Here is a 25,137-nt window from a genome sequence, read left to right as displayed (position 1 = left end):
TTAATATCCGTTTCGCGCTCGTTCTAAAGGGCGACATCTGCTCACGCTTTATGACGCTTCTAGGCTCATTTCATAGATACGCCCGCCTAATTTATTTGAGTGAGTATTGGGATGCTTTTCGCGCAATGTAGAGGGCGGTCGCGCCAGCGCAATGCTGTTGCTCTTTCGCTAAAGCAACAACTACATAACGGCTTGGCCAAAACGAATGCAGTGTACCGGAAACATTACGCTATCATAATGGTTCACCAAGCACACGAATTGCCACGTCTGAGTTCTCGTACAAAAGCTAGAGAAGTGCCGGCGAGTGCGACCGGCGGCAGTCGGTGAGAAGACACTAAATTACGTTCTCTGGGAGTGCTTTAATCGCGTCGCATTGATGTTTGTTGCTTCTTGAGCGAACAGCATACACAATGAAAAATGCTTCATTTAGGTTAATTGATGCCATATGGCTGCGCTGTATTGTCATACTTAATCGTCGTAATCGTGTATTCTGAAACCCGGAAGCACGGATAACACAATTGTACGGGCTCGGTCAGTAGGCCTAACCTTTGGTGGAAACCATGATGGTAGAACATGTAGTGTACAGATCCCAGCTTGGTACACTATATAATTTGCCCGCCATTATAAGCCCACCCATTATCTGCTTACGGCTTCCCAGCATTATCGCGATGGTGGGCAGAGCTTCTCAGCTTGGTACACCATGTGGCCCACCATAACAAGCAGCACCCATCATCTGCTTAGTGCTTCCCAGCATTATCGCAATGGTGGGAAGAGTTTCTCAGCTTGGTACACCATGTAGCCCACCATAATAAGCACCACCCACCATATGCTTAGGGCTTCCCAGCATTATCGCAATGGTGGGCAGAGTGTCCCATTATTGCCCACTATCTAGCCTCTGCTTTCCACCATCATTTCCACTTTACCCATCATCTGTACACCATACCATCCAGTATGTCCCGCCATAACCACCATATTTTCCACTACGTCCCACCATAGCCATCATAATTTCCGCCATGCCCACTATTATTTCCACCATGCCCACTATTATTTACACTACGCCCACCATGTTTTCCAGTATCCACCATGGCAATTTTTCCAATAGGGCGTATGTATGTATGTATGTATTTATGTATGTATGTATGTACGTATGTATGTATGTATGTGTGTATGTACGTACGTACGTATGTATGTATGTATGTATGTATGTATGTATGTATGAATGTATGTATGTATGTATGTATGTATGTATGTATGTATGTATTGCTATATATGCTGGTGGTAGGAGAACCCCACGTGTCCGCGGGGCATCGCTTGGCTCGTACAAAAACTGCGGTAGCCCCCGTCAGGAAACAAAAATGCAAACCTAATACGTACGTGTTCTTGAGATACCGCGAGGGGAGGAATCGAGAAAGCGGCCTAGCAGGCCCTGGTCGTTAATCTAAGGTGGACAAAATATTCCGGCTGCGTAGCATACGTCATAGATTGATGCGCAGCCCAGTTTACAGCTCAGGTTGTTGACGGTGCTATATGAAGCTAAAAACAGCGGAAGCGAACACAGCCACCAGGTCGGTCACCAGATTGGACCTGGCAACGGCAAAACTCCAGCAAAAAATATTGGCACCGCTTTTCCCCGGCTTTCACACTGCGCTTCCGTGTGCACGAAACGGACGACAGGTAGGGCGCCTCGATCAACGTTTCTAGAACAAGATTCTAGAAACGTTGGCCTCGATGGCGTCGTTTCTTGGTTACGTTGAACAGTGGCGTTCAAAACAAGAACCCCCATTAGTCAGACATAATGGGTGTGGTCCATTCGTACTGGGAGAACAAACGAAGCCTTGGCTACGAAGAAAATTCCGACACTGCTTCAGGAGGTGAGAAGTGATGATGATAATGATTATGACGATTCCCTTGTTAATGACGCTTGCCCAAGAACAGTAATTGGTACTTCAAATCAGTTTCTAGTTATAATAACCAACTAGTAGACTTAACATATGATACAGTAATTATGAGAAAAATCCACCTTCTAAAGGCCATTCCCCTCCAATGGGTATGTGCCACGTGTGAAGAACAAGAAGAAGCACAGTAAACTTGCACAGTAATCAGCTGTACTAGAAACTTTTAAATTGTTAATCCCAGCAAACATTCGTCTAGTGCGAATGATACGGGTGCCAGGTCATCGCAGTAAACTTATAAATGAGATGGCTGACTCACTCGCGCGAGCATCCCTTGATCCTCCGATTGTGCCACTCATGCCTCTTACAGCTTATGTAACAGGAGCAAGGTTCAGAAAACTTTCCCATCTTGAAGACTCATCAAAAAATACGGTACCGAATCCAGATTTTTCGCACGCAGTTTGCATGGAATAATAAATGGTGTCCCACGCGTACATTAGAAGTCTCCATAACAAACTTACGTTGTTGTGTGCCCCCTCTTAATTTCTACTTAAACAGGTCTGGTCTGGTGCAATCTCCTCTGTGCTCAAGCTGTAATGAACCCGAAAATATCAACCATTGTGTTCTCACATGCCACCGTTTTAAAAATCAAAGAAAAAATTGTTTCAAAATTTTTATTTAAACAAAAAAACTAGGAATATCACTTACTACTCCTAATATTCTGTCCTTTGGGGCTGCTTCATTAGGACTCGGCGACAGGAACATCTGCGGGGCTCTCTGCGAATTTCTATGTAACACAAGAAGATTATCTTGCTGAGACATTGATCAGCTTTCGATTTTTACTGGCCAATTTAACATTTTATATTTAACTACTACACTGTAATGACTTAACCTTCAGAAGAATTACGTACAACGACTACACCTCAGTTATTCGAAAAATTCTATTAATTCTTTTCTTTCACTTTTGTTTCACATTGTGCCCAAATAATCCCGCCAAGTCAAAACAAAGTAATCCTATTTCCCTAGCCTGGATAATCTTAAGGTATTGACTTACATTAACCGCCGGCTTCTTGGCCAATGCCGCTTATTGGGTGAGAGCCACGAAAAAGGATCAAGCAAGCAAGCCAGCAAGCAAGCAAGCAAGCCCCTCAACACAACCGACATTTCTGTCATCCGGTTTCTCAGTGCCTGTGACGTTCTATATGTTCACTTCATATACGATTAAGGCGCAGTCTCGAGCCCAATTCTTCATCGTCGGTGGGTGCGCCGATCATAAAACTCTTTAATTCGGGAGACATTGTTTCCCTTGGGCTTGGGCCTTCTTCTCTGGGCCACAGCAACATGAACGTCTGCTCAGCCGTATCTGAATTTTTTGGCGACACAAACAGAATTTATTCTCAAACTATTTTCATTAAAAACTTGGCACTTCAGCCTTTTATTTTATTAACTGAGAGCATTGCACTGCATTGTTCTATACTAATCACATTGGTAGATAAAGTAATCTTTAAAAAACAATATTTCTATATTCCCTAGTCAACCAATTCGGTTTTTTTTCTTCGTCTCAATTCTAAACTTTCTTCCTATATTAACCACCGATTCCACGGTAAATACTCCGAAGTGGGTAAGAGCCAAATCACAAGGGCCAAGCAAGCGAGCAAGCACATGTGCAGGCTGCAGCACGTGCAAGACGCACGAAGCAGCCATGGCCGCCGCAGATCCAAATTATTGGGACCCGCTGGCAATCGAGAACGAGGAGCCGTCTCCGCAGTGCCTGCTGCGCGTCAAAAAGGACATCGCCATATTCAACGTCCACCCGCCGTACGGCATCTTCATCGTTCCCCAAGAAGAGAACGTGACCAAGATCCACGCCCTCATCGTGGGCCCGTCCGACACGCCGTACGAGGGGGGACTATTCTACTTCGTCTTGAAGTGTCCCTCGGCATATCCCACGGTTCCGCCCAAGGTGCGCATCATGACCACCGATGCCGGACGCCTAGAGTTCAACCCGAACCTCTACGCGAGCGGCAAGGTGTGCCTCAGCATTCTCGGCACCTGGTTAGGACCACAATGGAACCCGATGCAGACCATCGAGAGCGTGCTCGTCTCCATACAATCGCTGCTCAACGAAAACCCTTTCGAGAACGAGCCCGGTGCGTCCTTCTTATCGCCGATTAGCAAGTATCTCGGCTACGAGGACAACTACAATTCTTTCCTGCAGCATGAGACCTTGAGGGTGGCCGTGTGCGACACGGTCCAGGCGTGCCTGGATGGTACTTCGCCGCTCCCGCCAGCTCTGAGAGAGCAGGTCCTCAAGACTTTCTCGGAGTCGTTCGCGAAGTACGAAAAGATGGCCGCGGATCGGGTAAAATTGACTGGAACCCAACTGCGCGACCGATTCCTTCGGGTCAAGGGAGTGTACCAGTACGAAAGGCTGCTGAAGCGACTGAAGGATTTGAACGACAGAGTCAAGAAGCGGAACCAAGTTGCACCGGAAGCGGAAGATGAGTAACTTAGTATCTCGTGCGGTACCCGGAACTGAAATGGCGTGCTATACGTGTGACACTCTGACGTACGAGGTGACGTAGTCAGGCCAACGTCATCACACATGTGATGCGTGCATCATGAATGTGGCCTCTGCATCTGCCAACTAACTGTCCTGTAGATGTGCTTCCCTGAGCTAACCCCCCCCCCCCCGTGGCCAATCAACTCAGCGGGGTGTTTTTGTAATTAAAAGAGAGAGAGAGAGAGAGAGAGAGAGAGAGAGAGAGATGGCAGTCACATCCTCTTTATGGTCCTTCTGTAGGGTGCCGGAGAGCATTGCCGTTCTAGCTGATGTAGTTACACAGAACCCACCGAGTTTCAGAGTAAATGCTCCAAGGTTCCGGAAATGCAGCGTTACCATTTTTATGCAGGTACCTTCAGTTGTACTTGAATCAGCATGGGAGACGCCGAAAGTGTTCTTCATGGGAAGGGAGGGGTGAAGGCATAATTTCAGCCGGCCTTGTTGTGCTCTATATAACCCGGTGCCGTTCATTTTTCAGACATCATGCAACTTGTGTCGATACTGTCGAGGCCTGCGCTGAACGCTCAGCACAGTCGCAGTAGAAGCACGAAAAGTGGCCTTTCAGAGCCTTCTTTTTTAACATTCTTTAGGGTAAGTGCCACAGACACACTTGCAGAGTACCCACTGCGCCATAAATAGTAATTTTTTGTGTATATATGGAGGCATTCACTATGCCATACTTTGTCATGCGGCTGATTTGATCCGACCACCAAACACGCATTGATTTCATTGATTTCCTGCTCAGAATTCAAGGTTCAAAAATGCATACAGTGACAGAGATGACACAGTGACTACACCGCTGTGCAGCTGAGCCCGCCGTCACAAGTTCAAGTGCGGGGCACCGAGGCTCCGTTCAACCAAGGTTCTAATGCAAAGTACGCGTTTCCTGCACACGTCGAATGTTGTACAAAATAATCCGAAGGCCTTTAGAAATATAATTCAATGCTGAATATCAATACCTGAACGTTTATAGTAAACAAAAATTTTTTTTCTTTTTTCAAGTCATGATTGGCATCATTACGTTAGCCGCCAGACTATAAGAAATCAAAGTGATGAGAAACAGATTACTAATGTGCGCTAAAACTTTATTGGTCCCCTGCATATATAGGCAGTTTACGCCAGGCATTTGATCATATGGCACTTCTTGAACTTCAGGTGCACGAGCACGACAAACTTTTCGATAGTCCACAGGAATGTTATTTTCGACACAGGATGTAAGACGCTCTGTAGGCTACCTGAACCTCCGGATCATCTTCACCGGGCTTGCCAAGCTTCGAGCGAATTCTGGAACGAAAAGAATCAACGGGCTTTGGGTACCTACTGTAGCGTTAGGGTTTCGGAATCGTACACTATAGCAGCCTGTAGCACTATGGTAGTATATTCGCCATGATTAGGAGCAGCTCGATCGGCTCCAGAGACTACCGAATTGAGGTAACTGTAGTCTGATAAACCAGAAAAAAGCACTTGTTGGCGTTCGAGCGCATATGTGCAACATCAGCAGACCCAGTGCCACATTTGCACCGCCAGCCGGTGCTGACAACCTGAGGAGAGTTTGTTCCCCACAGAGCTGTAGACGCCAGTGATTAGACGTGACTTAACGTCTCTAACGCATCTCGCAGTTATTTGAAAAATTATTGCGATAGCAATTTAATGGACACTCTCGGCTTAATTTTGTCGCCCGGCATTGACGACCATTGTTCACCGTGTATATACATCTATATATATATATATATATATATATATATATATATATATATATATATATATATATATATATATATATATATATATATATATATATATATATATATATATATATATATATATATATATATATATATATAAGGGAAACAAGTGTATACTTAAGGGCTCGTTTTTCGTTCTCGTACTGGCAGACTTGGTGCCTTTAGGTTGTATACGGGGGACTATTGGTCAGCTGCCAGTTGGTAATAAGTTCACGTGCTACGTGACGACAAACAGGCTCATCAAGAGTGTACCACACTCGCCGCCATGGCTACTAGTGGCGCTGACTAACACTCCCACGTTTAAATTGACATAGATACCCAATAATGTGGCTGGGGGGATAGCTGTCGTGGTAGCTCAGTGGTAGAGCATCGAACGCGTTATTCGAAGGTCGCAGGTTCAGATCCTGCCCACGGCAAGTTATCTTTTCACCCACTTTTCTTCATATTTACATTACAATTTGGTCTAATATCTTCTCCTTTACTTTCCTTGGAATTATTGTCTGTTATATATATATATATATATATATATATATATATATATATATATATATATATATATATATATATATATATATATATTCGCCCGTTCGTGCGTCCCTCAGGTCCCTGCTTCCGTCCGTCCATTCATGCATCCATCCGTCTGTCTGTCGATCCATGCTTCCCTCCGTCCATCCATGCGTCCATCCGTCTGTCTGTCCGCCCATTCCTCCATCCATTTGTGCATTCGTCCGTCATGCTTCCATCCATCTGTGCTTCTGTCCGTCCGTGCCTCTGTTCGACCATCCGTCTGTCCGGACGCACAGACGATTGGACACACAAACGGACGGACGCTTCGCCCCACTCATCATCATTCACTCCGTGGATATGCTGTGAAAACCACTAACGCCATCTTGTTATATAATTCCCTAGGACATATACACACAACGCCATCTCTTGCGCAAGTCATAATCGAGAGGTGCCCATACATACCGCATACGGAGAAGGGAACAACCCACGGCCTAAGGAGCTTGGCCCCTCAAGGACTACGGTGCGCAGAATCGAACGACCGACCTCTTGCGTGCGTGCATGTTGTTTGCCACTGAGCCACGAAGGAGCACCTCCTTCAACGTTGAAACGGTAAGCTATTTTTATCTACCACTCACCGCTGGCGATGCTCATCTCGAGGGAACTATCAGGCTTTCAGCAATAACATGCGAGATGGCGCAATGAGCGCACGTCGCCAGATTGTCACGACGCGGCGACGCGCGCTCATGCGTTGATCTCCCACGCGTACTTTGCCCCGGGGAGGGTGGGGGAGGGGGGAGGTGTAGACGCTTACTTGTGCGTGCGTTTATCTCGCGTTGGGGAGAATCGTACGCCTTAGGCTTTCGCCAGAACGATTCTGTTGTAGTTACCGGGCGCACAAAGTTCACTGCACTCGCTGCACAGTCTCCGTTTGCGAAAAGGGCGCGCGTTTCAGACACAACGAAGTAACAACTGAGACACTTGTTCGCATTCATATGTACCTGTGAGTACGTTTCGGGCACCATTTGTGCGTGAGCAACGCGGGGCACGTTTCGATCTGCTTGCCATTCTTCGCGTGACGTTCAAGTTTGTTGCTATCGCATTGATTGCTTCGCCTTTACGACAAAGCTGTGACTTTTGTCATTCCGAAACTTTTATTATTTCATGACACTAGGCAACTTTCTTTTATGATGGTGTACCTTGGCGATTGTTCATATTAAGCTTAATTCGCTTGTTCACAGAGATCCGAAAACACCCACAGGTCGAAACATGGACGCCGGCAGGATATTGTATCGATGAGCAGGGGAGGAGGGAGACGACGGTGGCCCTGGGGCAGGTGCGGAAAGGCCCCTTTTGACCGCCCCCCCCCCTCCTGTCAACGTCCATGCCAAGAGGGGTGTCACGCCCGCACTTAATAATGTAATCCTTTATTTGGCAAGAACCAATTTGACTCCTCTTTTAGTTTCAAGATAATAATTCTGATAAAAAATCTTTTTGTTCAACTAAATTAGTTATTCTTCTCTATATTTTGAATATTCTTGCTAATCTAGCCGTACCTTGGTCAATCCCTCATGGTGGGCGTGAGCCATAATTTGAGAATCAGAATCTAATCTAGTTACCTCGTCTCTAGCCTTTCCAGGGCCTGCTTGGCACGCTCGGGTTCTTTTTCTTCCATCCGTATAACAAAACTCCAAGTCCTCACGCACGCCAAAACAGCCGACAGTGTCGTCATCTCATTGACGACGTAGTCCTTCCTGTAAGCACAGAAGATAGATAGATAGATAGATAGATAGATAGATAGATAGATAGATAGATAGATAGATAGATAGATAGATAGATAGATAGATAGATAGATAGATAGATAGATAGATAGATAGATAGATAGATAAATAGATAGATAGATAGATAGATAGATAGATAGATAGATAGATAGATAGATAGATAGATAGATAGATAGATAGATAGATAGATAGATAGATAGATAGATAGATAGACAACCACTAGATCGCCGCGGTAGGGCAGGCACAAAAGGAGACAAGAGTGAGAGAAATGGGGGACTGGTGCGATTACTTTAGTACACCAACTTAAATGTTTGTACTCTTGAAACACCAGCAGACTGTGCACGGCCATCTTGAACGACCGTCGTAATTCACAATTACCGCGATCAATCTGGCGGATAACCACAACAAATGTAATCATAGTTATTGGGATGTTTTTAGTTTACTTTCCTTATTATCAATAATACTAACAGAAAATGATGGCAGGAAAAGAACGGGGGATGCTATTAGTAGCTAACGTGGTTGCTTGGGCGAGTTGGTACGACATGATTCACATAATAAACAGCGCCAATTTACTCTACGAGTAGTAGTCGTGAAGTAAAATGTGACGAAATAGAAGCGGACGCAAAGATGACTTTCCACTGGTAAGCCAAACCTCCGACCTTCGAATAACACGTCCGATGGTCGCAGGGTCTGTCTCTGCCGCCAGCAAGTTATCTTTCCGTCCACTTTTCTTTTTCCACATTTTACAATACAATTACCAAAAATAACAACATCCGTACTTTCCTTGGCGTCATTGTGCGTTAGTTCTTCCCAGAATTAAAAAAAAACGAGCCATTATATATCTCCTTCTTTCCTATTGTTAGCAATACGCATTTTATTCGCATGTAACAGACGGGCATGCGCGATTTTTGTAATGAAACGCGCTACTTAGGCAAAGCTACCACAACTTGTAACACAACTAATGACAGCTGTTGTAAGTATACGATCACTTTATTCTAAGAGTGACTGTTACGCAACAACGAAAAAAAAAAACTCGTCAGATGTTGGCGAGGGGAATGGTGTTCAGAATTTTAGTTATTCACGCTAAAATAAAGGCGACGCCTTTGTGACGACACACTTTGCGCATGTCCCTGCACAGCCCCCACCTCGTTATCATTCAGCTCGACCTGACATGGCTACAAGTTGCATCGTCTTCCGATTAAATACAGCGCCACCGATGCATCACCAGTAATACGCGTTGCCGGCGGTGGCTATACTAAAGCAGGCTGCAGCAGCAAGATCGCAGGATTGTTCCTGCGCTATCCAGACAAGCGTAGCGTCGGTAAGCTCGACCGCTACAGCTACTGATAGAATAAACAGTCGTTACGTTTTCATGTTGGGATTCGCCTTTCCATCGACGCGACTCCCACAACTGGTTCTGCAGTTCGCAGAGGTGCTTCGAAATTCACAAGGCAATCATTTCTAAGCACCACGGCGGAGGAGGCATTAGCACATCAAGTGCGGAAGAGGTGTGGGGAAGGGTCAACAAGCCCTTCCCTTCCTCCAGCATTTTTTTTTCAAGTTTTCCACGCAAGCGTACAAAGCAAACGAGCAGCCCACTCCCCATCGTGGTGCGGACGTGGAGCGGACGTCCTATGGACGTCTGCTCCGTATCCGCCTTTGTCACTGGCGTGCGGACGTCTAGCGGACGTAATTTATACGTCCGTACGCTTGCAAACTCTGGAAAAAGGGATACGAAGGCGAAAAAAGGAGCGTGACTAGCACTGATGCAGGGCAGGTGTGAGCGTAAATGTGCACGCTTCGCATGCCGCCGCGACTGTTTTGCTAATGTGGAATTCTCATTTCCGTTCCCACATGGGCCGATCGCGACAGCTGCACGCAATTTTCGCATTTTCAAGCGCTTAGTGTAAGAATAAACTATTCGCGCCGCATATATACATGCGAATAATCACTTTAATTAAGCGAAGCAAAACGACGTGCGCTCGTGAAACGTTTATCGCGTGTCTGACGATGCACGCGCTGTTCCCTCCGTCCACTTCTGATTTCGCAAGTTCACCGAAAGAAAATGAAGCGTTCGAAGAAGTTTGCCGAACGTTTACCGCACGTGCGAGGCCGCAATAAGTGCGAAAATTGCGAGGAAAAATGCACCGTTTTAAGCAGGCCTAACGCTCCATTGCATCGTAAACTCACTTTCGAACGTCACTGAAGGGCACTTCTGTCTTCTCGTAGCCATACGTCCAGAAGTCGTGCTGAGCAGTCAGGTAGCCTTCGAACTCCTGATACCGAAACTATAGGACAAAAAAAATAATAAAACACACAATTTTAAGCTGACTGTGACGACTACAAAAGAAAAAAAACAATATGGTGTCAATTATTTTGCATATTTTTTTACTCCAACTAACGCTTACTACTAATGTTCGTAGTCTGCCTCAGTTAGATACGCCGCTCGGTTGCTGAACCGAAGGTCGCGGGTTCGAGTCCGACTGCGGCGGCTGCATTTCTATGGAGGCGAAAAGGATAGATGTCCGTGTACTGTGCGATGTCAGTGCAGGTTAAAGAACATCAGCTAGTCTGAATTTCCGGAGCCCTTCTGTATGGCATGCCTCACAAGTTTTGGCACATGAAAACACAGACATCATCATCATCATCATCATCATCATTATTATTATTATTATTATTATTATTATTATTATTATTATTATTATTATTATTATTATTATATACATGCTCTTGGTCATACATACCGTGCCAAAGAAGGCCCCGCTTTTTCTTTCCAACTAGTAGACAACACATATTTGACACACTGAGAGCTACCTACGGGTGCAATATCTCGAGACAGTTCAGCTCACTCGGTGCAACGGTTTCATTTATCAGCTACCCGGTAAGCTGATGTCACCTTTACAGTTGACATACTTTTATATGTTTACAATATCAGGTGTACGATGGGGCGGGAAAGTCCGACAGGTTTCTCTCCTTTCGTATAGGCACCATAACCTGAAATGAGGATCTTGTGTAACTTTGTGGAAGTCACCTGTCACCAACGTATGTAAAACAAACAAACAAAAAGTAGCATACAGCTGTCTCATTTAGAAGAAAAAAAATCGGGTCTAAAAAGACAAAATCAGATCTTGAAACCAGCTGCGATAAGCCTCAGCTGTATTCTGCAACTCCTGCTACGATCAAAGGGAGTATTTTATAACGCCTCTTGATAGATAAGTACCATCTGTGTACCCAACAAGCTTCAAACAAGAGTCTACGCGTTTGTGAACGTACTGTGTCTATTTTTATGAAAGAGAACACGCGAGCGTTTGGCCTGATCTCTGCCGCGGCGGCATACAGCACCATCAGCCGACAGATAAAGAAAGCGTGCCTGCTTTTCACGTCATCTGTTAGCAAACGAAACGACAAGTCATGGCCTTTGGACAAGCGCTGCTAGATTTTGCTCCTGCTCCGGCCTCGCAACGTGCGATGGCGCCAAATGCAGATGCACTTTCTCTACCTGTCGGCTGGCGGTGTTGTATTTAGCAGCCGCGCTAGAGCGCATTGCAAGCCACGGTTCCTGTTCATAAAAATTTACACTGTGAAAGTCTCCATATCCGTCAGTGTTTGAAAGGAAGTCCTGTATGAGTGGGCAACGAGTGAGTCGTCATAACAGTCGCATTTAATCAATCCAACGAGCTATATATATATATATATATATATATATATATATATATATATATATATATATATATATATATATATATATATATATATATATATATATATATATATATATACAATGTGGAAAAGCAACAAGCAACATACCACGTCGTCATCTGTATATTAATTGAACTACTCTTTTGGACTCTCACTACACTCTAAATGAGGTCACTGGTAAGGGGTAGCTATATCCCAGAAACATTACGAAAAAGATCGAGCGTCTTGGCTATATCTAGCGCTTTACACAGTGTGTAAGAGGCATGAGTGGTCCCGTCGCTTTAACAACTAGCTGCTCTAAAGTAACAAGACAACAGTTGAACGCGTGCGGCAGTGGCTGAAACGCATGCACACAGCATATTGAAGGCCTGAGTGGCCTGCCTTTAATTATACGCTTCGGCCACCGCATGTATGTAATGAGTTATGATTACCGTCTTCCTTTGATTCTTAGTCGTTCACCCGCTCCATTTTATACAGTGCATAAAATCGCGACGCACGCTGCGTCAGAAGCGGCATTGCGTACAATAGAACCATAAAGGTCTACCAAAAAGCGCTTGCACACATGTGCTAGTGAGCACTACGCTGTTGTTGACACTATGAACGAAAGGCGGAGTTTTTACGTACGCAACGCCGTTACAAACACAATGTACCCACTTGTTTTCACGCTGAGCCCCTGACCCGTACTAAGAAGATAGGTCAGTTTTAGTTAGACCACAAGCACAGGATCGGGTTGATTGACAAAAGATAGGAGAGGTCGTTGCTCTGCAGTGAACGCAGTTGATGATGGAATGTACAATTATGATGACGATTAGTTGGGCGTACGCAGGAGCTCTACGGATGCAGGCTCCTAATGGAAATGGCTGCTGGCAGCTTGCGTTCGCGAAGCTACCGTAGATGCAGGCTCTCACTGAAAATGGCCGGCCACCTGCGTCTGCAGCGTCTCCACGAACGCAGACTGCTAGCCATTTTTGATAGCAGCCCGAATCTGCAGAGCTACTGAGGACGCCTAGCTAAAGGTATCTGTTATCACACCGTAATGTGGCAACCCTATGTTGCAAAGGCGTTCTCAATGATTTGATGGATGTTACACCACAAAATATTTATCATTGGCATGCACCTCCTCGAGACAGTCCTCAAGTCCCGGCTCGGCCACGGCGCGTAGCCGGAACAGCGACGGACAGAAGACGCCACCGTCGACCAGAATCCGGCGAACCTCAGGAAAGAAGGCATCCCAGCGGAACCAATGCAGCGCATTAACCGTCGACACCAGAGCCACGGTGCCATCGTTGAAAGGAAGCGATTCGGCGTTGGCCACCCTGCGGGATATATACGCACCACGCTTACAGCTATAGCGAATTTTCGCAATAATGAAATACGTTTTGAGAAGATACTTAGCCGAAACAACAGTATCGTCAGGGGTGTATGCATAATTTATAGGGGGGGGGGCACCTTCTTGATCTGAAGAGAAAGCCAGGCAGGAAAATGCGATCGGGAGTCATCTTGGGTTTTCATTGCAATGCGGAAAGAAAATTGGCGAGAGGGGGGGGGGCGCACGGGCTGAGTGTCCCACCCCCTGGCTACGCCACTGATGGGAGTACATACCGTAATTACTCGAATCTAACGCGCACCTTTTTTCCGGTTAAGCGAGTTCATAAATTGCATGCGCGCTAAAATCGAGTGCGAAAAAAAATGAATACGGTCATTCTATTGCCATCGGCATTTCCAAAACGGCCGCCCCCTACGTGCTTCGGCATGGCGCGTCGGCCATTTCTGCCTATGTGTTTTCAAAGTGCGCCACTTCGTACGTGTGCTGAGGAGTTCGTCATCTTGTAGTTCATTAGCATTGACGGCATGGAAGGTCCGACTCCAGAAACTCGACGAGTGCACCACGATGCCGCTTTTAAAAGAAAAGTCATCGCATGTGCCAAAACAGACGGAAATCGGGCCGCATTGCGGTTCTTCAGAGTTCCCGAAACGTGCGTGTGTGTCTGGTGGAAACAAAATAAGAAGATTGTCAAAGATTCATGCAAAGGCTTCAGTGGACCACAGCAGGGTCGGTTTCCGCAAATTGAAGAGCTGCTCGCCGAGTATGTGCTTGAGCAGCGAGCGGCACAGCGGCCCGTGACGACAGAACTGCTCTAAGTGCGGGCTATGCAGTTAGCTTCAGAAAAAGGGCTAACGCGGAGCCAGTTCAAAGCGAGCAGGTGCTGGCTAACTAACTTTATGAAGAGGAAAGGCTTTTCCCTCCGAAAGCGAACGGGCATGCGCCATAACTTGCCGGAGGAGTACGAAGAAAAGCTTCACAGTTTTCAGAGGTTCGTCCTAAACTTGCGGCACAACAACAGCTACCTGCTTGGGCAAATCAGGAATGCCGATGAGACGCCTCTTTACTTCAACATGCCTGGCACCACAACTGTCGAGAAGAAGGGGGCAAAGCAGGTTCGCATGCAGACATTGGGCCGTGGTAAAACAAAAGTGAAAGCAATGCTCCGTTGCACATCAGATAGGCACAAGCGTCTCCCGTACCTCATATTTAAACAGAAGACGCTCCCGAAAAAAGTCGTTTTCCCGAGTAGTGTGATCGTGTGGGCCAACGAGAAAAATGGGTGTACGTTGCAATCGATGTCTTACTTTTTTTTTCGTCGTGAAAACCGAGTGCGCGCTACAATCGAGGGCGCGGTAGAATCGAGTAAATACGGTATATAGTTCGCACGAAAATTAAAACATGCACCATGCATCCGATGACGTCTCGCACTTTTCGCAGCGTGCACGACTAAAATGAGTGGGATAGGTTCTTTGACAGAACTTCCAGAAGGGTTCGTTTGAGGTGCACTTTTGGGGAACTTTAGACGGTACTTGTACGGATATATACTTGTCATGACACACGTTAGAAATAAGTTTACGGTGTTGTCAGCCTTTAAACAATACTAATGATAGGTCAATAAATCACTTATAGTGACACACGTTGAATGAGAGTGTAAAACGCTGTCAGCCTTCCTGCAGTATCGATAACAATAAGGTGAAGCGAAGGCATGGAACTTTTTTAGCATTTCGTATACGAAGCCATGGGCCAGTCATTTGCAACATAAGAAAACAACAAAAAAATCGCCAGGCCTGCATGGATCGCGCAGCACTGTCACAGTGAAAGCTGGAAGAGCGCCCTTACAGAACGCTTTTTAAACACTGTTTGGGTAACTGCTACGCCTACACTTGCAAGGTACCCACTGCACCATAAATCATAATTTTTGTGTAGTAGTGAGGCATTCACTCTGCCATCTTTTGTCACTCTTCGGAAAAGCGTGGTACCGCTACAGACTTGCAAGGAATTTCGTGCTATTTTTTATGCTGTGGCTGACGACGATGAAGAATTGTGTCTAGCGCTATTGCAATGGGGTTGTACCATTCGACAACCCACTTGTTGCGCCATTCGCATTGTGTGACGCCTGGCTGTTCCTTAGCTGTTCTAAAGCCCTTTGTTAAACACATTAATGCGATTACTTTCCCGACATGAGGCCTGCCTATGGTCAGTTTGCAACGGAGTTCTAAGCACTGGCATGGATCAGTGGTGGAATATTGGGCTGGCATGCAGGTGACTGGGGTTCGAATTCCACTGCGCCTTTGCTGTTTTTGTTTACTTAGCTTATCTTCTCATTTTGCGTGGTAGTGATTACGGACATCAGCGGCGGCGGCCGACAGCTACGGCACACGCGACTCTGGTCGTGATCTCATAACAGCTCTCACTGTAAAAAAAGCAATAATAATAATAATAAGGAGGAGTAATTTTTAGCGATTACGTTTTCGCATCTTCTGTTGGAGGTTTCATCTTGTTCTTAGTGAATACAAACGCAAAAACAATGGCGCAACAAAAAAAAAAAAAACACCTCTAGTATAGCGTTGCCTCGTAAGCAGGGGCACGGCAAAAAGTAATAAGTTTCCTTTCCTATGGACCCGTCACTGATATGTTCGGTTTGCTACCCATAGAATAATATTCACTAAGATCACAATTTGGGCCTGTTGCTTTGTCACTGAAGTACACAAAATTTCGCGGCTGAAATAATAACAGTTGCGCAACAATGTGTGTCGTCGTGACTCCCTTCTGTGAGTGCCTCAGTCACATAACGTTATAAGCAGCAAAAAAAAGTGTATTCAGTAAAAAGATGAAGGCGGGGGAGGTTGTGAATGAGGTGTGGGAAAGACCTTGTCACGAAAATGGTGTCTTTTTGCCCACCTGATTTACTACCTCCCCGCCCCCACCACACCCCCAACACTGTAGAGGTGGCAAACCGAACATACATGCTACGATAACCAGCTACTTGTACGTTATGCTTCACATTTCATTCTGGCGGCTCATCACTCACTCGAAGCTCACGTTCTTGGCGGTGCAAGCTGCTCGAGCAATTTCAATCTGTGTCTCGCTGATGTCGGTGCCCACGACCTTCCTGAAGTGCGGACAGAAAAGCTCCGTGCTTTGTCCGGGACCACATCCGACGTCTACGCACAGACCATCCTTGCATGAAACCTGTCGCATGCAATATAAGAGAGGAAAAGAAAGCGGTGTATAAAATGTAAACTTCGTTAGAACACGTTGTGTCCTTGTGGGTTTTCTCCCATGCCCTTATCCATCACACTTACTCGCAATTCATAGATAAGCAGTGCAAGGGCAGCAGGACGCCACTACCCTCATTAGCACTTCCATTGTCCTCCTCACACTTCTTGAACCTACTGAAATTGTTCACTAATGGGGGTTATTGGACCCAGGGAGAACACACATCCATATCTGGGGGTTCCACAAAACGCGTCCTCGCGAAAGAAAAAAGATCGAAAAAAAAAAAAAGAAAACGTGGTCTCTGGAGGCCCTTTAGGTCTCGTGAGAGAAACCCTTCTGTCTTGGTGTATGCTTCACCGCAAAGCACTTTCACATTGCGGCGGAGCTAAGTTATATATATATATATATATATTTTTTACAATACGGTTGTAAACTTTATTTTTTTTGTGGTCCCGGACGTGCTTAGCATCCTGGAACGCCAGCGGCCGAAAGCGGCGCCCCCAAAGGTTCGACGAGAGCAGTTTGCAGCTTTAGGTCGTCCGAGCACGCTAATGTCTCTCTTAAATTCCCCTACCTCCTTTATGCCGGATAGTCAATAAAGTTGTTTTACTCACTCACTCCTACGACGTAGGCACGCGAGCATTCTTATTCTACGCTTGTATTTTTAAAGAGTTAACATCGTTAGAAACAGGCTGGGTTTGCCCGCAGAACGAGCAACTTATTCACATGCTGCTGTGGTCGAATTGGCAAGTCACTTCAGCTAGACGAATCCACGCCAAGCCATACTTTGCCAGGAAGAAATGAAATGCACTTTTTAGGCTGCACGTTGCGTTGATATATGCCGCCCCCTTTTCTCTCTTACCGCAAGGGGTCCCACATCCCTTTCAGCGGCCCTCAAAGGGTCCCCGCAACATCCACGGCTAAAAACCACTGCTCTAAAGGGACATTGGTTCTTCACTTTTTGACGGAAAGCTGGGCCTCATAGACGGGAGACCTAGTGTGCCGGTTAGAGAACAAGTATTGTGGAACCATATGTTGAAGGAAGGAACAGAAGGTACAGGAAATGCAGGGATGTTAACCAGTCTAGAAGTACTGGTATGCTACCCTACACTGAGGAAAGGGGCGGGAAGTTTTAAACGTGCAGAGATAGTGAAGTTCATTGAGGTAGCAATTTGGGCCTGTTGGACTTCTACTGAAATGCGCAAAGTTGCGCGACTGAGACCCGGGCAGTTGCGCAATTTCGTAAACGTTGTGCGACTGCCAGTAAAAGGAGTAACACACAGTGATGCCAGCTTCCGTGTGAAAGCAGCATGCCGACAATTCGCGGGAGTCGGTTTCACGCGCGACATCGCTCTCGGAGGTCAGCTTTGTCCCAGTCTGTAAACAGACAACACTGATAACGGTCTGCTTTTTATTCGCGTGTTTTTCAGTTCCTCCACGATTCAATAAAGCTCACCTAGCTAAGTTAGTAGTCAGATAGAGAGGAAAGGCTCTTCACATTTGTTTATTTAAATTAAATCAGCAAAGCGTCTAAGTTCTTAACCAACGCTATAGTACAGGCACCGAATGAATCAATGAATGAAATTGAAGTGGACGAGTGAAACGCCAGTACATAATAATATATGCAAAAAGCGAAGAAAACCAGGCGATAAAGTGAAAGGATACAAGTGAAAAAAAAATCAGGAGCGTCATATGTCGGTGCCTTCGTTATATCTCCTAGTTTCCGTCACTATTTTGTTAGTTGCGCCAATTAGCGAAAACGTTGTTTGCTGCCACCCCTACGTACCGTTTCGTTTGCGTACTCTACGATGTCTGCGACCATGGCAGGCGGCACTATGGGCCTGGCCAATTTGTACTTCGCCGAGAGGTCGTTACCCACGAAGCAGCGCCGATAGGACTCTTCGAGGCTGGTAGGCGACCACTCATCAGCGGCACCGCGCGACCCGCCTGACATTCCTGCGTTCAAAACCGCAAGGCCATGGGTCAGTGTGCGTGCGTGTGTGTGTGTGTGTGTGTGCGTGCGTGCGTGCGTGTGTGTGTGTGTGTGTGTGTGTGTGTGTGTGTGTGTGTGTGTGTGTGTGTGTGTGTGCGCGGAGAGAGGTTTAATGGTATTATGAATATTTCCTACGTAATTAATGACACCATCAGTTAACTTCACATGAGCTGTAACATGAAACGTTTGGGGTTTTACGTACCAAAACCATGATACGAGTATGAGGGCACTGTAATAGAAGGCACCGGAAATTTAGATCGCCTTGGGTTCCTTAACGTGCACTTGAATGTAGGTACACTGGCCCCGAGCATTTCGCTTCTATCGAAATGCGGCCTCCCCGGCCAGGATTCAATCCCACGACCTTCGGGTCAGCAGTTTAGCATTGTAGCCACTATAGACCACCGACAGTGGTCGGTCTGCCGTGAGCTGCGTTCTGAAATAAGCGGTGAGGTGCGATGTCCAACCAGTACATCGTACGTTTGAAAGAACTTTTGCAACAAAATAAACGTAGTTGTGGTGCAGAGAAGCAATGGCAATTCGGCTCACAGGCGCGACAGCAGAGGTGTCGTACTGTCACCGCCGGCCAAATTATCAGTCGCGGTTTGGGAGTGACTTACTGTGAGTAACAAACATTACACGATATATCAGGCTGCATGGTGTTAAAGGGGTCGTGAACCAAATCACCATGTGATCGTCGAATGACCTCAGTATCAGAGTTCATTGCCTCACCAATCGATTGCCGCAAAAATTTCGCGAATCCATCAAGGCTGACCTGAGTTAAAGGGATTCGTTGCACGCTTTCTCTCTTTTCTCGTCACGGCGAACGAACTGGAAACTGTACAGGGAGGGACGGCACGGGTAAAAAAGTTACGTCAACGTGCGTAACGGAACGCGATCGCTCTATCCTCTAGAGTTTGTATGAAACTACATGTTCTATTCCGTTGATTCCTGCGCGCGCTAGTGTGGCTACTGTGTAACATTAGCAGACTATATATATTAAGCGCAGCGACAGCACGTGACCACACTTCGAGGCAAGAATCACATCAGCTGCAAATGTCGCTTTCAACTTGTGTTAAGGCCGTTTCACATGGCACAACAAGTAGCGATTTTCAGTGGCGGATTCGCTCGCAGCGAAAAAAAGGCCAGTTCGCTCACGCCACAGCAATCCGTGCCGCACTTCCAACATGTTGGAAATTTTCGCTCTGGTCTCAACGGCGGGAGCGATTTTTGGTCGGGACCCGTCGAAATATGGCCGGGCCGGCTATGCCGTCGAAATAGCGTAGACGTAATGGCCAATGCTGTGCATTTTAAAATTAATCTACATTACGAAGTGTTCTTAAACGTCGAAACACGAACGCCCTTCGTTACCGTTTATAGAAACTTAATGATGTAATAATGCACAAATCATTACATTACGTTCGAAAAATTATGCGGTGTCTGCCAGAAAGAAGGGTGGCAATAACAACATATCACAAATTTCCGTGGGGACAAAAAATAAATAAAAAGAATGTTGCTCAGCAACACAGGTCACTGCAGGGTCGTAACTAGGGGGTGTTCAGGGGGTTCTTACATCCCCCGAAAAGTTTTCATGCCTTAACTTTTCGGGTGGTACCAAACTATTTACGCGTCGTCCCACCGCCAACCAGCTGTTAACTTAGGCTACAGATAAACGCCCCCCAAAAAATCATTCCTGGGTATGGTCCTAAATGGCTGCACTGCTATGTGAAGTTTAAACCTCAGGAGAGTAATTGTGTATTATCATACGACTTGTGCTTGACACCATGAACGATCAAAACGTGTTTCTGCGTTTAGTGTTCTTTCACAAGCACCTGATAACTCGTTTCGACGATCACCGAGGACAACTTATTACAAGCATGTATACAAGTTTCAAAACGCTATGTATGAGATCAATATCATTGCTTTATTTTTACATGTTTTGGTTTCACGTTTTGTAAGCGTGGAGTTATGACACGTTTTTTTTTTTAATACCATACAAAGTCAGAGGTTTGGTAATGCAAGTCGAAAGCGCAAAGCTATCGCGGCACACACTTTAATTCTGAAAATTCCTTTCGCGCAACCTGGCGTTACTACACTACCCGAGCTTACAGGAAGTTCGCACGACCCAAAGGTGTTTCATTTTTTTGTAAAACATTCTTGGTGCTACCAGTCGTTGAAGCACTCCGGTAGCAACAGCCCGCTGTTCGAACTGAAGACCCCCTGAGTGAGCCAAGACCACCGCTAAATGAAGCCATGTTTTCGATGCAACACAAGTACTTAATATTTGCGCTAGAAGGCTCAATACTGTACATCACAGCCTCCAAGTTACGCGCTAAAACTTTAATTACGTGAAGTAGCACACTAAGCAGTAGCTGGCAAGGAAAGCTCCGACTCGAAACTTGATGACAGGGCCGGAAAACGACCACATTACACACGCCACTATAAAACAAAATTACCGTCATGTGACGCTGCACTGCCGGAGAAATTTGATGAGCACAGCCTGTTCGAAAGCACCAATGAGTGATGCCTGTTGCTCACGCGCACTTTGCGCACCAAGCATCCAGTAAACGAGGTCGGTTTGCACTTCGATAACGCAGACAAAACACGCGCCGACATACCTGCCGTAAAAAGCTTGTATTGACTTCGGATTGGATGGCTTGCGACCGATGCGGGACTTTGCATTGTTATTGTGTGTGTTTCTGCTAAATTTAGGCAACTATTGCTCCAGAGGCGCAACCAAAAAAAGTATGCGAGGGGTGTTGTGCGTTTGTTTGGACCATGGCTTGGAAAATCTACTGCGGAGCGAAGTGCCGAAGTAAATATACTTCCAAGGAGAATGCATGCTATCGGCAGCTATGCGAAGCTCCAAAAGACTCTGCAGTTTTCGAGGCGTGGTGCCATTTCACAAAAAGCCTTCCAAATGGCACTCAAGGTCTACATTTGTGATCTACATTTCGAACCCACTGCAAACACTTCGTTGATGAAAACAATAGGAAACGCGGCGTTTAAGGAACACAAAATAAATGAGACAAGAACGAGGACGCGTGTTCTTGTCTCGTGTGCGTTGTGTTCCTTAGCGCTGTGTTTTCTAATTGATTTGTACCAATGAGCTCACCTGAACAGTCTCTCAATTCCACATGGCGAGTTTAAGCCGGGTGGATACACCGAAAATCACGCTTCAGTATACACGGGGAAGATTAAAGAAAAAAAAAACAAATGGATTTTTTTGTTGTTGATCGGCATTATAAGGTTTTTAATTCCATACTCCACACATTTATTCGCGACTTAATTGAGCCAAAAATACCAAATCTTCAAGACCAACTGGCATGCAGCCAAGCTCCTTTTCCTCCGACAGAGCACCCCGAGCTTTCTGCCTCAGGCGATTTTTGTTTTAATCGAAATGCATTTATATTGAGTTCAGTTGAGCCTTATTTTTGTTGCAACGTTTTTTTTTTTGTTGTTGTTGAGAAGTCAATGGAACTGATAAGAAAGCACAGTATATATGTAAATTCACACACTTCGGCTATTAACAAAAATGAAACAGGGAGCACTCCTACGAGCACTCCAGCAAGAAAAATTTGCTCTCGCTCCTTGTCACCGCGCTAGGAGAGAATGATATCCGTAGTGGCAATGGCTACACTTGTGCAGCTTCTACAAATTGTGACCGCGTAACTGTGTCTGTCAGAATGCAAAGGGACAGTGGCACTTTTGAAGAACACAAGGAATTGTGTTCTTAGGTATGAAATACCAAGAACCATTCTAATTTTCAAACTGGACTGCATAGGCAGAGTTAATGTTCTTAAAGCGGTTTTAGCATATAACAGAGGTGCAACATTATTACATGGTCGAGTCAGATAGACCACAATTTAAAGTATTTGGCCATTAGGGGGCTGAAGAGATGACGAAAGAAGCCAGGGAACCAATAAAACTAGCAAATAGCCGATTTGTGTGATTACTGTCTGGAATGTTCTTTTAAGTTGTTCACTATATCTTTTTAAAGAAAACATGAAACACTTTTTTTCCCCTCTTTAAATATTGCAAAATCGGTTCTTTGTTACAAGTGCACCATTACATGTTCCACCTAATGGAACACAGGCACTCACATATTTAATTCCCATTCTTCCCAACAAACATTCATATGTAATAGAAATTGCACAGAAATATTTGTTTCTGAAATCTTTCAGAAAATATATCAAAGCTTATCTTCTATCCTGCCCTCAAGATTGACAAGTTATGTATATAGGAATCATATGAAATGTTTCTCTGGTTTCATTATTTGTAGAATTACAACTCCTTATTTATTACTGTACAAGTATGCACCTCGATCACTCTGTACAAAAAAAATGTTAAACATGTATTATTGGAGTGTTATTTGTATTCCTTTGACCATGCTCCGAGTGGTGCTTTTGGATGCTGGGGTCCCGTCAGGCAAAGGACATCTGCCTTTTGCCCTTGTATCCGAGACATAGATTTGTCTGAAATAAAGAGCTGATTGATTATATAATAACAAGAAAAAACAGAAGGCTAATTTAATACCTGAATAAACTAAACATTGATACGAAGCCACTGAACTAGAATAGTGTACACATCTGAAATAATGTCCTTTTATTTTTGCAGGTTTTTATCAAATTGTGACAAAAACTACTTCATTTCTTAAAAAACTGCAAAAATGTCGAGTTGGAATACAGTTGTTATTCAGTTTCATTGCAAGAAGAGATGCCGAATGAAATAAACTCGAATACACTATATCTACCTCCTAAATGCATGTCATTTTAAATGCAAAGCATTTATTAGCAAACTTTGGAGACTTTGAGCGTATCTATCTGTCTGTCAGTCTGTTTGTCTATCATCTATCTATCATCTATCCGATTACGTTTGGGTGCTCTTGTGGTCACCCCCTTAACTTGGCGTGAACCAAAATTAGCATGAGAGGGTAAGATGGTTTGACGAACATAATGTGCTGGTCAAGATGTGAATAAATGTCACAATTTCATTGCGTATGTCGTTAAACACTTCCCGCCAGACAGTGGCACATACCCACGGGCGGGTATGTGCCACTGGTATGCGGGAATGTGCAACAGGTGATTGAAACTTAGTACTATCTACCCAGAAACGAAGAGAACACACATGGGCAATTTCAACACGCGAGCGTTGCGAAATACCCGACACCGGTAGCGTCGACCCGATGAATGCAAATAATAAATGTCGGGGTCCCAACTGGAATCGAACCCAAGCATTCTTCATGGCAAGGAAGCATTTACCACAGAGCTACGCCAGGTCTCAGAACTACTTTTCCAATACACGCTAATCTTCGTGAAACATCAATAGTGGTTGCTGTGCTGCCTACCCAACTTTATAAAAATTATATATGTACTCCTTTGATACAGCCGTTGTGTCAGGTCAATTGTGGTTAGTTGCCATGCGCTGAAGTTCATTTATGTAGCAGTGTCCAGGGTCAGCATCCTCGCGAGCATCAGTTCATTTCATGTCAGCTTCTGGTGTTGCTAATATGCATGTTCCAGTTGGCCTCATTGCTCAAGTGCAAAGAACTTGTTATATAAACATCTGCAACTCTTCAACATATGTCTGTGCGTGCTACATTTGTACATATATTTAGCGTGATTTCATGATGTGTCACTCAGTATAAAAAAAATTGCAACGCGGTCACCTTCCCTCAACATGCTTCGCATAATGTTGATTCCCATGGTACGTAGGATTTGCCGAATTTTCTAGGCAGTTTCAATACATTTCTACTTCAGCATTAAGGCAAAACACAGTCATGCACAAATTATCGTTGTCACAATTCAATATTGTTTTTAACAATTCGTTGTTTGCTTTCACAAGTAAAACAAAAACATATCACTCACAACGATATAGTTGGGTTGTGTTTGTAGCCTGCTTATGCTCTTTTCGTTCGTACCCATGGGAGGTAGTCTGTGCACATTTGTGCACAGCTCACCTTGTAAATGGGAACGAGGCCTTGCGAGCCGGCATGAGTCTTTAGCATTGGCCCTTCTCAGGAGTTTGACAAAACACAATCAGGCCAGGGGCTCAGCCAGCGTTACCTTCGTTTCAGGTATTTGACCTCTCTATGCAGGTTGGAATGGGTGCTACATGTAGAACGCTTGACGTGGCTGTATTCCTGGGGTCTTCATGGAGATCGAAATGAATGCAGTCAATGCAATCTCGGAATTCCCGAGGAGGGGGTATACCTAGTTTACACGCTGCCCTCTGGCTACGCGAGAGCTTTCCATCGCTGTGTCAATCGTGCAAGAGACCGACAAGGCATAGAAGTGTCAAAAACAATTTTGATAGCTCTTTAGGTGCCATCTTACAGATATTGTCACAGCCTCTACTTGAGAATGTTTTTTGGCCAAAGAATGTTCGCCATTTGAACTTTCTTTTTGCATGTTTACT

General features: G+C 45.2%; 1 protein-coding gene across 3 annotated transcripts; it reads right to left on the bottom strand.

Annotated features, from left to right (window-relative positions):
• Nucleotides 1-2,555: 2,555 nt before the first annotated feature.
• Nucleotides 2,556-21,365, bottom strand: LOC119176811 (putative methyltransferase DDB_G0268948). 3 transcript variants are annotated; one of them, XM_075889217.1, is made up of 7 exons: nucleotides 21,177-21,365; nucleotides 18,517-18,686; nucleotides 16,543-16,703; nucleotides 11,413-11,479; nucleotides 10,676-10,773; nucleotides 8,324-8,458; nucleotides 2,556-2,679 (listed from the first exon to the last, which is right to left on the bottom strand). In XM_075889217.1, exons 1-7 carry the CDS (start codon nucleotides 21,334-21,336, stop codon nucleotides 2,571-2,573), a joined length of 900 nt encoding a protein of 299 aa, XP_075745332.1. In that variant the 5' UTR covers nucleotides 21,337-21,365; the 3' UTR covers nucleotides 2,556-2,570. The 3 variants fall into 3 exon arrangements, with proteins under 3 accessions (XP_075745332.1, XP_075745331.1, XP_037284062.2); XM_075889216.1 differs by lacking the exon at nucleotides 11,413-11,479 and adding an exon at nucleotides 13,302-13,500 and having other exon boundaries at nucleotides 21,177-21,363; XM_037428165.2 differs by lacking the exons at nucleotides 2,556-2,679; nucleotides 11,413-11,479 and adding exons at nucleotides 5,524-5,739; nucleotides 13,302-13,500 and having other exon boundaries at nucleotides 21,177-21,361.
• Between the last annotated feature and the right edge of the window lie 3,772 nt (nucleotides 21,366-25,137).

Source organism: Rhipicephalus microplus, chromosome 3, assembly GCF_043290135.1.
Source record: "Rhipicephalus microplus isolate Deutch F79 chromosome 3, USDA_Rmic, whole genome shotgun sequence".
NCBI lineage: Eukaryota > Metazoa > Arthropoda > Arachnida > Ixodida > Ixodidae > Rhipicephalus > Rhipicephalus microplus.
The sequence above is the reverse complement of the archived record's forward strand: the minus strand, read 5'-3'. Positions and strand labels throughout refer to the sequence as shown.

Excerpts from the sequence above, each read along its gene's own strand:
- LOC119176811 (XM_075889216.1), bottom strand. The coding sequence starts at position 21,336 with ATGTCGGCGCGTGTTTTGTCTGCGTTATCGAAGTGCAAACCGACCTCG. Across the intron at positions 13,501-16,542 it reads GCCAAGAACGTGAGCTTCGA|GGTGGCCAACGCCGAATCGC; the intron begins GTGAGTGATGAG and ends TATATCCCGCAG. Across the intron at positions 2,680-8,323 it reads CTGGAAAGGCTAGAGACGAG|AAATTCGCAGAGAGCCCCGC; the intron begins GTAACTAGATTA and ends TGTGTTACATAG.